The sequence below is a fragment of the Taeniopygia guttata genome, chromosome 2 (genome assembly GCF_048771995.1).
Source record: "Taeniopygia guttata chromosome 2, bTaeGut7.mat, whole genome shotgun sequence".
Lineage (NCBI taxonomy): Eukaryota > Metazoa > Chordata > Aves > Passeriformes > Estrildidae > Taeniopygia > Taeniopygia guttata.
The window spans coordinates 27,114,938-27,129,642 of NC_133026.1; the positions used below are offsets into that span (position 1 = coordinate 27,114,938).

The 14,705-nt window shown below is 35.1% G+C and overlaps 1 protein-coding gene across 1 annotated transcript in view; it reads left to right on the forward strand.

Moving 5' to 3' along the window:
- PHF14 (PHD finger protein 14) overlaps positions 1 to 14,705 on the forward strand; it is a 157,298-nt gene that overhangs the window by 18,149 nt on the left and 124,444 nt on the right. The window contains 2 exon segments of the mRNA XM_030264726.4: positions 9,042 to 9,201; positions 14,489 to 14,600. Of these exon segments, the coding sequence (XP_030120586.4) occupies positions 9,042 to 9,201; positions 14,489 to 14,600 (272 nt within the window).

Sequence of the window (14,705 nt, forward strand, 5' to 3'; positions counted from 1 at the left end):
CATAGTCTACAGATACTGATACCATGAATGACAGTCTGCAAATTTTGTAGCTATACACTGTATTTTCACTTTAGGATATTCTATTAATGGTTTTGTCTTACGTATTTCAGGTTATTAGGTTATTTCACCTATATTTTTGCTGTATGGAAACAGCAGAGAGAAGGGGAAGAAGAAAGTTATTCTTCATGACATGCTTTATAAGTGAAAACAGCTAGTCTTGAACTTCCTCATAATTTTCACTGACATTTTAAAACGGGAATTTTGAAGTTAGGACATAATCAAGTTGTTGTTTTGCTAATTCCTTCAAAATCAGAACTATGTGTGCGTAATAAATGTAGATGATCTGGTTTTACAGAAATACTCTAGAATAATAATTTAGGTGAATGCATGGAATTTTAATAGCTTTACATGGAAGATGAGACTGTGTTGTGTGTTGTTACTCTTTCTCTTGAGTTTGGAAGGTAGGGGAGATACTAACACAGAAAGGCATACCAGAAAAAAACAAAACCTTTTCTTCTTTGTTAACCAGGTTGGGGCTTTTTTCCTCATATCCTGTACTATTTTAGGACTTCATGCCTATTTTTAGGTTTTCCCGGGAAAATGATATTAAACTATTTCAGTTCTTACAATAAAAAGAAAATGGACTTTCATTTTTCAGAAGCGTGTGAGGCATTTATTTAATGTGATTCCACTAATTTAATTTTTTTTATCTGTTCAGAATGTCGTTCTAGGTAGGAAGTGGTTGTATAAATGCCATACTCACACTTTAGTTTTCTCATGCAACGTAGAAAACTGTTTCCAAGTAGTATTTTTCCTGCATTGGGATGTAGTTCGGTTTTTTGCTTGACATCACTTAGGAAACTGAGGATGGAATTTCTGTCCTGTTGTTCACATGCCTTACACTGTGTGTCTGTGTGTACTTTTAGCTCTTGAGCCTGTTGTGGTCTTTTGAAGAGCTAATCCAGACTGTCAATGTTACTAAGAGAGCAGATTAGTTGGCCTAATTTATGACGAGCTGGACCACACTTAAAGTGCCTTTGAGGTCATTTGTCAGATCTTGTTGCCTTCTAGAAGTGTTAGGATTTATGTGTCTTGCAGAATTCCTTCTGTATCCATGAAGTTTTTTGAAAGTAATGTATAGAATATATTTGATTTGAAATGCAGTAACTATCGAAAAGTTAGTTTTATAGAGTCATGATAGCTCTTATTTTTCCCCTTGTACAGTCTAATATTTACTTACAAGGAACACATCTTTTGCTGATAGTTATAAATGGATGCTTGAGAATTCCCCAAACACTACTTTCAGTCAATACATCCAAGCTCTAAAGCTGTGGAGCTCCCTAGAATTTTTTTCCATAAGATTTATTTAATGATTGCTAAAGTGAAGAATGATTGTGATAGAAAAATGATCCTCTGCCACTTTAGAATGAAATGATGGCAAATTATTTTTTCATTCCAGAAGAATACTTTTAAAATCCCCAAAAGATCACATCCTCATTTTACTTAGTTGACTAAAATTCTGTCCCTATAAAAGTAAGATTATAGTTGGCTTTCCTCTAAAGGAGAGTAGTTCCATAGTTCAAAAGTTATCTGAATTTTAGTAGCTCAAAATCTGTTTAAAAGTAATTGCTGCTATTCTTTTTTCATGTTCCAGGCAAAGAATCCCTGTAGTTCCACTGATACAAAAAGTGCAATGTCTGTATTTCTTTTGTTGTCATTGCAACAAAGTAAAATTGATTAATTAAAAATATTTAAGTTGTTAGTTTGTTCTGATAAGTTCTACAGCATGTACCAGGTAATTGACTATAGATTTTGGGTAATTTTTCACATTTGTGGTTGAATGTTTAGTTAGCTCTTTGCAATTCCTTTTAATAATAAATACTTGAAAGTGTATAGGATGCAGTTGTGAACTTCTGTTTGAATAGATGAAGTCTTAGAGAAAAATAAGCAAGCTGTGTATGTGAAAGTAATTGATGACTGTGATATAAATGTAAATTTCCACAGCAACAATTTGAAGCTGAACACTTTGGACTTTTACTTGACATTTTATGTGTATGTTTCATTGCTAAATATGTATGAATAGAATTTCAACAGAAATGGACAGTTTCTTTGCTGTGTTTTTCTGTACTTGGATATTTTATAATGATAAGTAAGGGCAAGTGCTGTTTTAAATCTGAGATTTTTTCAGTAATTTTTAAAAATAATCGCTTGCAGCAAATAAAGATATTACTGTTGTGTTTAAACCCATGTCAACCACCAAGCCAAACACAGCCATTCGCTCACTCCACCACCAGAAGGATCAGGAGAGAATGTGAAGGGTAAAAGCTGGAAAATTTGTCAGTTGACTTAAGGACAGTTTGACAGGGAAAGCAAAAACCATGCACACAATCAAGGCAATTAATTTACTGCATCCCTTGGGCAGGCAGGTGTTCAGCCATCTCCAGGGGAGCAGGGCTCCATCACATGTGATGATTACTTGGGAGGATGAGCGCCATCACCCTAAACATCTTGCTTCCCTCACTTTGTATACTGAGCATGATGTCACATTGTCTGGAATATCCCTTTGGTCAGCTGGGGTCATCTGTCCTGGCTGTGTTTCCTCCCAGCCTGCCACGTGCCCCCAGCTTCTTTGCAGGTGTGGCAGTAGGGAAAGTAGAAGAGGCTTTGGCTGTGCGCACATCCTGCTCAGCAGTAGCAAAAACATCTTTGCATTATCATCACTATATTCAGCACAAATCCAGGACATAGCCACATGTTCAGTGCTGTGAGGAAAATTAATTCCACCCCAGGCAAAAGCGACACAGTTATAAAAAAATTGGAACCTTTGAAGCTTTAGTTTTTATCTGGTGATCTTATATATACACATATGTTCAATGACTTGGAGATTTCTGCACTCCTGCCCAGTGGTCGCTGACTTACTATTTATTTCCAAATGCACAAGTAATACTTGAAGACAACCTATTGTTAAGAAGTTGCAGTCAAAACTAAAATGCAATGCAACAGTTACTTTTTGGTCCTGTTTGCCTAATCATTCAATTCTGCTGATTTCCAAAATAAATTGAAAAGTAGTTGAAAAGGTAATTACTCTGTAATCATATAATAAACATGGCTTGCAACTTTGAGAACTAATTTTTTTATGTTAATTGAAGCAAGGTTTACTCTTAATAGCATTGGTTTTGATCTATGCTTTGGAAATATATATCCAGATCATAGACATCGACTGTATTTATAGTCCTTTGTATTCTCATACCCAGCTGCTTGGTAGTTTGAAAAATAAGTTTCAGTAATGAGCAAGTGTGTTTTGTAAACACATCGAAATCCAAGAATTTGGTTTTATTTTTTCAGATTTCCTTTAGTAGGTATATTGATATGGCTGCAGATATCATGTTGTGTCCAGAAATTTGTTCTAATATTTGAGCTTTTGAGTTTTTCAGACCACAGTATTGAAGGAAGAGTCTCCTATTTACGAGTTGGAGAGAAATCAATGCAATGATGTTTACCTGCACTTAGGAAGAGTAATATGCCTATTTCATGCAATCTGATTTATTCCAAAATGCCCAAAGCAAGCCTGGTGGAATACCACAGGGGTTTTCTTCATAGATTTTATGTGCAATGTCAAGTGGTATTATGAATGAGCCTGTTTTCTTCTCTTCTCTGTAGCGTGGTAAATAATTATGTGGAAGGAGTGCACTCATTTCACACCCTCCTGGTGTCCCACCTAGGGTCCCACATAATGATGATATTGACTATTTGATCGTTCTTCCCCTGAAGACCTTATTTTCTCCTTCTCTTTGTTGACTACTGTTTTCTTCAGTGGGAGAGGGTCCTACACGCTTGACTTATGCCTTGATGCTCTGTTAAAGTGAAAATTTCTGTCCACAGAACCTTTCTGGTGACTGAGAGAGGTTTTTCTGTGACAGCTACCTTAGCTTTAATGTGAAGTTATTCATTAGCTGAGAAAATACTCCTCTGAGTCAAAGCAACTTATTCTGGACACCAGGGCTCCCTCCTGGGTATTTGATGCTACCACCTTTTCCTTTTGAGGACCTGGTGTAGCAGCTGCCTGTTCAGTTGTGACTTGTATTCCTGTTGGATTGCTTAGTTGCATTAATGAGCTGTTACATAACGTCTTCCATGGAAAAAGAGGGATGGAAACTCATGTGGGAGCAAATCTGTCAGAGCTCACATGGAAGAAACAACATGGTCAAGAATTAGAGAGTAGTGTAGTTTTTATCCAGACCTGAAGTCATGGACCCTTAATAAATACCTTTACTTTACTTACTGATGAGTTCTGAGATTGTGAGAAATTCAGTTTACTTTCAAATACAACTGTTTACTGTGTGAGGTTCTTGCATGGCCTCCATCGCTCGTCCAAAAGCTGTCTTTGCACTGCAGACACGTGTCCAAAAATCTGTGGTTAGTGGAGTAAATAACTGGTTTTAATTGTAACTGCTTTTAAAACTGCGTAAGTAGCATACATGTAATGCTAATTTCATACCCATTCTTACACAATGCATTCATCTGTTAGTTTGAAAAGCCTGTAATTAATTAATAAGTCCATCAATTAAAAATGTATTCTCATTTCACATATCAGCCTATCCCTGTCACATCCTCCCTTCCCCCCACCCCCAACAAAAAAGGGAAAAAAATCTTTCCTACTGAATTTGAACAGTTGCTTTTCAGACTTTTTACTTCTGTATGAAGATAATTGTAATTACTTTTTATAAAAGTCTTTAGACACCAGTCTGTCATTTTGGATAAGTGCATTTGTGCTAAGATCTTGTAATGACAGGACACCCCCAACTGTGTTGTCAGTTTTTTTGACATCTTGATTGCAGTGTGTCTGAAAAAGATGTCTGGCACACATTGTAGCATGTGCCACAAGTGTAGGTAGCTTGCTTCCCAGTTGTTGTCCTTGGGTTAGTTGCTGTGAGTTAAATGAGAAAAGTTCTACATTTTTAGAGCAGTTTATTTTCCATCTCCTATCTTTGTTTCTTACTGTATTTTGATGTGTATGTCAGAGATTACGGTGATTATGTCAAAAATTCTCTTGCTAAAAGCAATAGTATAGATGCCATATGCTCTATAGTGTAATAAAACGTTTTTGCATTTTAATTTTGCCCCTTACTGTGGTCTGCTGCTGTCTGGTATAAAAATCAATTTTTCAAAATAATGTACTTTAATACTCCGAATTTACAAAATAAAAATATTGTTCTGAATTTATGATGCATGAAATTATTAATATATTTATTTTATACTGTTGGTCCAATTAAAAATTGAATTAAATATAGTTTGAATGCTGTGATCTCACAGCATTTAATTTTACAAACATAGGGTTTACCATATAGTTTGTGTTTCAGAGTACATATAGATGTAGTTGGTGCATGCAGATATCCTGTTTGGCAAAAATTACCTTCCCAGAGAAACAGAGGGCCAGCTGCAGCCATGAAAAGAATTAGGTCTCTATTCCTGTTTCTCTCAGTGGTGTAAATTTTGGAACAATTGTTTTAATGGTATTATTTTAAAGTGTGTGCAATTTCTTTTTATTGACAATCACATGAAAATATAAGCTATTGGCAGAGTAAAATGACATCAAAATCGGGGAGTAAAAAACTTTGTTTACTGTATCTAATGGCATGCATTCAACAGACAACTTGGCTGTAATTGTAATATATAGCTGGCATTAATGGAACAGTAAGTGTTGTGGAAATTTTACCTTGTTGAATTTCATGTGTTTAAATTCATAGGTTAGTATTATACTAAACTGGTTTTATTGTTTAGTATTAATGGTGTTCAAAGAGGTGTTAGAAATGGAGTTATGATGCGGAAATCTAGGAGTATACAAACATGAGGATTTAATGAACTTAAGTTCAAAAGGAGCTCTTAGGGGTGTTCTGAACACCCAGACTTCAGAATTTTTGTGAATGTTAAGGAAAGGCAGCACACATTTTAAGCAAAGTGTTACTTGATTTTCTTCAGCATATTTTCCAGTCAAAGGGGCAGCTGGTTGACTTAAATGCCAAATAGGTCAAAGGTGCAGTGGTAATACATGGAACCAAACATGTCCTTTACAGGTTCTGAATCCTTCCCCCTGTTGCCCTTCCAGGCCTGATGTAGTCAGACTGTCTGTACTATTGGGGTGCTTTTAGAGGGAACCTAAGGACTACCTGCTGATGCTTTTATTAAGTGAGCCTTGAAGTTGCTCTCTGTTCCAACATCAGCAATTCCCAATAATTTATTCAGAATCATTGGATTGATCAATTTTAAATTATCTTTAGTATAGCCACTTAATAGTAGGATGGAATGGTTTACCAAGTAGCAGCTTTGTATCTGCATATCTATGCATTTTAAAGTAATGAAAATAATACTTTTAAAGATTTTTGTTCATTGGAACAAAATAATTTTTCCAGCATGGCAAAATAAGGCAGGTAGTAGTACTTTGAACTTTTGTTGTACTCAGCATTTTTAAGACTTCTAAAATGATATATTTAATTTATATTTATATTCATGATTTATTTAGGTTTTGGAATCTGCTGAAATTGGCTCTTACAAGTCAATCAAGAACAATTACAAAGTATCTTCTGTGAAACCTTAGCTTCAGAGCCAACAAGGTGTTGTATTGCAGCTTTGATTCAGCAGATTTGGCACTGTATACCAGGTCAGCAGCAGTCTTGCAGGCTAGGCTTCCTTTTTCTTTAACTTTGTGGTGAACCAGATTGTTTTGATGTTTTTGTCAGCAATGATTAATGGCAATCTAGTCTGTTTTCTCCAGCTAAAGACCACCCCTTTTGCTGGTTGTAATAGTGTGGTGTTTAGCTTATTAAACACCAGTTAGGTAAAAGAGTAAATGCCTCCTTATCTGTCAGAGATCTTAAACTCTTTAAAGCTATCACTAAGATTTATATACAAATTGGGGCAAAAAAGTTGTGTTAAAAATATGGACTTTTTTTTTCCCGCACTTTGGAAAAGGACATGTATTTGTATTGCTAATAGAAATAATGTTTAATGCCAACACATGTGATAAGGATGGAAATAATTGCAGCACATTTGTGTCATTTTCTAGGAGGAAGGATAAAAAACAATCAGGTATAAATGACTGATAAGTATTATAAAGCAGCTATTTCAGAATGAAGGTAAGACAATTTTAGGAAGTCATCATTCTAATTTTAGTAGACTGATGGCACTTAGGCTAGAAAAGCAAATCTAATTACTTTCAGTTGGTGAAGAAGCATCAGTGTTTGAAAGAAACTGATTTTATTTTGCTGTGTGGATTGAGCACAGTATTATTGCATCTGTAATGTTAGGAAATTTTTAGTAAGTACTTTTAAGAAAATGTTAATATGTTTTGAAGTCAAAAGGAATTACTAAAATGTTAATGATTCATCAGCTGTGTGATATCAATGGGCCATGTGTTTGTACATTAGTTTTATTGCTGAAAAAGGAGATTTGCTGGCATCTATTCAAAATTATGTTATTCGAATTAAAAAAATATATTTTGTGGAATGTTGCTTTAAGATGATACTACATTGTAAGGAAGACGGAGTGACTCTATGCATGAGCTGTACGATCTTATATATCCCTAATGAAATTTGTCTGTGAATGCACTTCAGCTCATTACTTGTCCTTTAATTTTAGGACACTTTTTATTATGAAAAGAAACATTCTGTCATCTTATTTTAATTCTTATTTATGAGGCTCATTCTTTAATGGAAGACTACGTTTCTTAAGTTTTTCCTGCAGTGTTGCTCATTTCCTGAATGTGGTTTCAGTATATTATGCAGACCTCTGTTTCTGGCAGAAGGGGAGTTGTTGCTATTTTATTACAGCCAGCGGGTAATGAAACAAAGCAAAAAATCATATTGCTATTTAATTGCAGAATTGAGTAATTTTGCTGCTCTGAAAGCGCAAATTTTGACTTGACTGCTGCATTTCATAAATAGCTGAATTTATTTTTTTAGTGAAGTCTTTATTGTGTTTTAAGTGTTAACAATTAAATTATTTTTCTCTTGTTAAATAGCAGCTAAATGTTCAAAATGTGGGATATGAAAATCTCAGTTTGTGGTGATGAGCTGTAGTATTTTCCTTTTTGTCATTTGCAGTAGCACTAATAAAACTCTTGCTCTTGTGCAAGATTTAAATAACAAATCACTTTAAAGACACTGATTTCCTAAATTTGTGGTAATTAAGCATGCATAGGTGCCTTAGCAGTCATAAAGAATACCCTAATTGTACTGAAGAGGAATGGAGAAACTGAATGATTGAGCCTAGCTATAATTTAAAACCAAGTACAAATGACAGTGCTTAAAAAATATAAATCTATTTCATCAATCACCAGTGTGGTGTCTCAGAATTGTCAGTTTGTGCTCTGCAAACTATACTTTGGTTTTGAAGTTTCACAAGGGTGCTTAAGGTCACATAAAGTGACTTTTACACATAAAGTATATACTTTACTTTACACATAAAGTATGTAAATAGTGGGGGTTTTTTTTCATGTGCATATTCTTTTGTAGTTGATTTGTGTGCTGAATGCAAAGTGGAAAAGTGGAGTGCATGTTTGTTGACTGGATTTTACTGACATAATGAACCCCTAGAAGAAAACCCAAACACTCTCCCCTTCCCTTCAAAAAATGTTCGTTTTCAGGGAGAAGTGATTTTTGCTTTTATCTTGAAATACATTTCTTTATTCAAAAAAAAAAGCATTGAGGTTTTTTTTTAGTCTTTGGTTGCTTCAAGTCTTGTTTTCTTACTTTTCTTCCTAATGCATAGTCTGAAAGATCACCAAGTGTAGCTAGAAGAATAAGTAAAACAGTCTTTTTCATCTTGTTTTTCAGTTGTAATCTAATACAATCACATAAAACAGGTGACTAATCACATAAAACAGGTGACTTTTTAGAATTAAACTGACTTCAAAATGTAAATTTTGCACTAACCATTCCCCAAATCTGTCTATGTGTAGGTTTCCTTCTGAAGTCATAAGTGGCAAGTGGCTGCTTCTACAATTGTCTTTTCTTCTATTGATCTCACATTTTTCCTATGTGTAGGTTGCTATGGTGTTGATGGAGAGAGTGACTCTATCATGAGTTCAGCTTCAGAAAATTCCACCGAGCCTTGGTTTTGTGATGCATGCAAATGTGGTGTCACACCTAGCTGTGAATTGTGTCCAAACCAGGATGGAATCTTCAAGGAGACTGATGCAGGCAGGTAAGACTGAATAAGTGATGTTTTGAATTTGATGTCATCTTACCTTTAAAAGATTGAGTTTTTTCCTTGTAGAGACTCTGCTCAAGTCTATTGATTTTCAAGTAGGATGTAAATGGTAGGAAAACTGCATATTTTATTTTAGTAGAGCAAAGGACTGGTTCAGTAATGCCAGGTAATGGGAAAAGGTAGCATAACAAAATTATATTGAAGATGGCCTAAATGTATTCAGACAGACCTTTTACTTTATGATTATTTAGAATTATGAAGATTACATTCTTGATTTTTGAGAATATTCTTCTTTTTAGGATTGAATTCACATCTAATTTGAGAATAAGCAGTTCAGTTCACATGATGTCTTCAATTCCTGTCACATTTGAAAATAAATTAAGATGTACATATTAATGATAACTAATTATCTGTACTAAAGCAAAAGCCGCATTATCAGTAATGTCTGATTTGTGCTTTATGTTAGGTTTTGCTGCATGGTTTTATGGTTGTATAAATTACAGGTGTGTGATAAAAGGCAAAGTTTTCAGGTGCTGGGCGTTTCATAAGCTTTAAAAAAAAAGTAACACAAATGAGTCAAGGTTTGTAGTGAATAATTTTGAACCTTGGAGGTATTAGTGCTTTTTAAATACCTTTAGGGTTCAGATCTTTGTTTCTGGTCTATAGTAGGTTTAAGAGTGTATGTGCATTTTCCTTTTAAAGCCTTTACACAGCTAAGCAAATTGTGCTTTTCCAGTTGTTTTCTGTTTTGATAATAATGCTTGTATATGCAAGAAAATTACTTTTAAAGACTGTAAGTCAGTTGTGCAACAGGAAATGTGAGACTTGATATCACCTGGCAAATTTTATTTCAACCGTTTTTATTGTTGTCTTCTGCAAACAATTTAAGCCCTATATATGACTTTCCGTATTATTCTAGTAGAAATTATGAGTCAACATTTTAATAATTGCTTACATTTTTTCTTGTGAAATGGTGGAATGCTTTTAGTTAACCTGGAAGTATTTTCTTTGTTACATTGATTGTGTGTATAGAAGCACATGCATGCCTTGCTGACAGTGGGCTTTATCACAATATTTTATTATTTTTATTGTATCTTTATTTGATGGATAATATGATATTGCTATCCTGGATAAGTTTATTCTCCCAGATGAAGAGGTTATGTACTAGAAAAACAAATACCAATTGCTATTTGCTAGTTAACATTATTAATGTGAAAATTCCTGTCCTCTTTTTTTATTATTTATTTATAAATTTGAATTCTCAGGGGTAGGGGGACACTATAGACTAGGGATAGGGTGCTGGGGCAGTGTCCATGATGTTTCCATTGTACTCAGTTAACTGTAATCCAATTCAGTGCTTTGCTTGATGTATTAGGGAGAACAGACTATTGAGTAACAGATTTCTTTACCCCATGGCTCTTCATCCCCTTACCACCTTTTAAAAATAAATTTTCCATATGCATCAGCGGTGAAAATCACACAAACCAAACCTAGTCAGTTTCTCTTTATAATTGAATTGGAATAATTTCTCTCTTTTTACGTGGAAGGTGAATCATTAGAATAATGAGATGCTTAATTTCTCAGCAGAAGCCTTCTCACATTAATCTCTCAGTTTCACAAGTATAAATGTGAATTTATGACATTTCACTTCTCAAAATGCTATTATCCAAAAATATAAATTCTGTCCTCGTTTCAGTGTGGAGTTTTCTTCCTTCCTAATCAACATCTGTCATCATTGCTCCAAGCTAAATGGATGGTAAAGTAACAAGGAAGATTATTCTTCTTTGATTACCCAATTTGTCTTAATTACAAGCTTCTAAAACATGTGCAGCTAAATAAATGAGCAGGAAAATATTTAGAACTGGTATTAAAAGCAGCTGAAGCTGCTTCAGCTGTGAACTTGACTGACTTGTGTATGTTTTTTAATAAAGATTCAGGTCTGAGTTCACATATAGGTGGTTAAAGAAATGAGGCACTTGTGTGCCAATCACACAGAAATGGCAGTTTAAATCTGTAGTACTGCAATACTTGGGTGACATGTACTGAAACATTTTGAGAAGGTCAGTATGAAGCAAGCAGCCAGCTTTTGGGTTTATCATAGATAAACTCCTTCAGAGTGTAGCAGCATTAAATACACCAGTGGAGCATGAAAAAACTGTGCAAATTAAATTGAGAAAGCAGCTGATTGTAGATGTGTATCTTTATATTGAACTTCACAGAGTATGTTTAGTAGGCTGTATTAAAACTTACTATCAAAAATCTCCAACCAGAACCTTGGATTTTTGTTAAGAATAATAATTGTGGAGATAAATAACTTCTGTTTATAAAGATTTGTTCTTTATTACATATCTTAATTTACAGGAAGAGTATAGAAGAGAAGCCCTACAGAATCCTGATGTTTTTGTTTAAAAACAAGAAGTGTATTTATCTCAAGGTTACAGGTCTCATTCTGTGTCATATTTTGCAATTTTTTAAATTTCCTTTTAAAAGCAAGTACAATATGCTTATGCCAATGAGGTATTTATTTTAGTAAATCATAATGTTTACCAGAATGTGCGTTTAAACACATACATACACTTTTTTAGTAGAGGAACATTTCATAAAAATATGGTAGTGACTTAGGCCAAGCTATTGCCACTCCTGGATACAGTGTGGAAGGGCAGAGGTGGTACCAGGTGCTCCATTGCTCCCCTGCAGGGATAGGTTGTGCTTCCACTGGTTTACTGGGGAGTCAGACAGAAGATGTACTTTTCATGTACTAATGAGAAGAGTCTGATTTTTTGCATGTAACATCGTATTAAGTTAGAGGGTTGTGCTAGCATGCTGGACTGTTTCTGCTGTAATAAAACCACTGACAAGGTTTACTCCCTTTCTGAGCAGCAAGAGGTTTGGCAGAACACTTGAGTGTCTCAGCTTGTTCTCTGGCAGCTCGCAGGCTCCCATATTTGTACTACATTGTTTAAAGACAAGGTCGTAACTCATATTTAAATTTTCTTCGCTTCTTCCTATAGTAACAGTGCTGTGACCAAATAATTTTGTGGATGTGAAGAACACTAGTAAAATTTCTGGGGGTAAAACATGCAGTTCTTGCATATAAATGCATATTTGGGATATAAATATTATTCTGATTGTTTTAAGCTTATATGTTTTAAAAGGAATTTACTACTTAGCATCCCAAACCTGAATGATTTAACCACAGGATAAATACTTGCTTTTAAATATACAAGTGAAAAGAATCCTATCAGATATGACACAATGGATCAGTCAATGTTGTGGCTTGTTAGATTTACTGGGGAATTTCTTACAGAGTGAAGCAATTTAGTGGCTTTTAAGTAGTTTCTTACTGTTACTGGGATTTTTGTGTTATCCAGTTAGTATCTTGGACTCTTGGGGGAAAATGGTAAGTAAATAGTCCACCAGTTTTGTGCATTGAAAGATCATTGTTTTCTTTTGTAAAGACTGAAATATAGATGTATTTTTTGAGCTTGCTGCTGAACCTTGCATATTTTGCTTTTTTTGGAATTTCTTTTGGGATATATGATTCATATAAGATGAAACTTAATAAATCTGAGTGTGATAAATTCCAGCATTGTAGGTCTAAGGACCATTGGTGAGAAGTGTGCTGCTTTGGGAAACCAGGGCTACATGGAGCTCCTGAATAGTATAACCATAAATTTCAGTATGTCTCTCATCTGTAAGCAGCTAGTTAATAACAGTAGCTGTTTTAAGTGCACTTGAACCCAGGATGTTATTGCTCTGGTATAAGTGCATTTTTTAAATTGACATAGATAGGAAAGAGGCAAGAGAAGAGATATAGGCTAAACAATGGTAGAAGATTGGGAAAAAGAGCACAGCAGCATGGGTGTGGATTTTAGCAGGTGGTAACAGGTCTGTACTGAATCCCTGGTAAAAGAGACAAGGGAAGAAGTGTTTCTCACATCATCATGAGTCTTCTTGAATACAGGGAGTAGATTCTATTATTTGATTAGAACAGAAGAGAGATTTAGTTTTCACTAGTGTTACATTTACTGTTAAACAGTAATGACTGGAAGATTATAAAGTGCTGAATTACACACTTGCTGAGACTCAAACAGGCTATTTCAGTTCAGTTATGTCTGAAGTTGTATTGTATATCATGTGGGACTTTATAGGTTCAAAGTGTTAGCTACAGTCTCTGCAATTGAAAGGCCATTTTCTTGAATATCTTAAAATAACAATAAAATAGCAATCTTGACTCTCTGTCTATCACAGTTTTTTCCCACCTGGTGACTTAGCTAGGAGCAAATACTTCCTGAATTGTGATAAAACAGTAAGATTATTTGCAGTAGTTTTTCTCAGTTAGTTTGAGTCATGCATGCTTTGCAGAACAGATTTTGAGTTTGTTGCTAACTGATGTTTTGTGACAGTGAGAGCTGGATCTTTTAGAAAGTGTTCATTACAGAACAATGGAAGTAAAAGAAGAGGAAAATTTGTCTTCTTCTGCGAGGCTGGTTTTGGGTAGCTGAGAGCTTCAGGAGGTTTGGAAGGTGCCTGTCAAGAGCAGTCTTGAGGTTGAAGCCTTTACCATTGTGTGGCATTTGATAACTGTACTCTAAGGTCCAGATTAATTTTCTGCTCCTCAGCACTGAAGATTTGGACCTCTTACTCTATTTTTTTATGGCCAGTGAAGAAGGGAACAACTAAGTAAACTAAGTCTGTTTATTAGAGTTCCAGATAGGCCTTTCTGTTAAACTACCCAGATGTGTTTATTCCTGAATGTAAGTCTTCTTGATGTTGCTTAAAACTAGTTAGCTTTGGTAATACTAGCAGGTGTAACTAACAGTGCAAAGTCTGACTGATGCTATATTGTAAGTGCTTCATAGCTATATGCTTAGAGCACAGTGTTGCTGTGACAACCTGTATAATTTTTTTCCTTCCCTTCCTACCCCGTGCCACATCATGAAAATACCTGTCTGTCTGCCGTAGCTTTATAAGTAATATCAAAATCATCTTACACCTTTCATGTTCCTTGGGCAGTGTGTGGAGCCCTTGGGAGAGGCATTAGAACACAAAAGTGGTGGTAGCCCAGCCCTTGATCCAGACAGGCAGAGCAATGATCCAGACAGCCTTATTCAGTGTCTGAGCTCCTAGGCACTCTATCCCTGCTTTTTGATGTACTTTCCTTCAAGTGCTTCAGCTAGCATCTGCAACATTTAAAAGGCACTTTGAAATCTGAAAATGGTGAGTATAATATTGGATCAAAATGTTGATAAGAGTAACCTAATTTTGTCCACTGTTTTAGGTGGGTCCACATTGTTTGTGCCCTCTATGTTCCAGGAGTGGCATTTGGAGATATTGACAAACTGCGGCCAGTAACACTAACAGAAATGAATTATTCCAAGTATGGTGCAAAGGTAAGTTTAGAAGAGATGTAGTGGCAGCAAGTGGCTGTATTTTATATTTTACATGTAATAGAATAAAATGCAACTTCCCATCTGCCCCAAGAAATGGGCAAATGT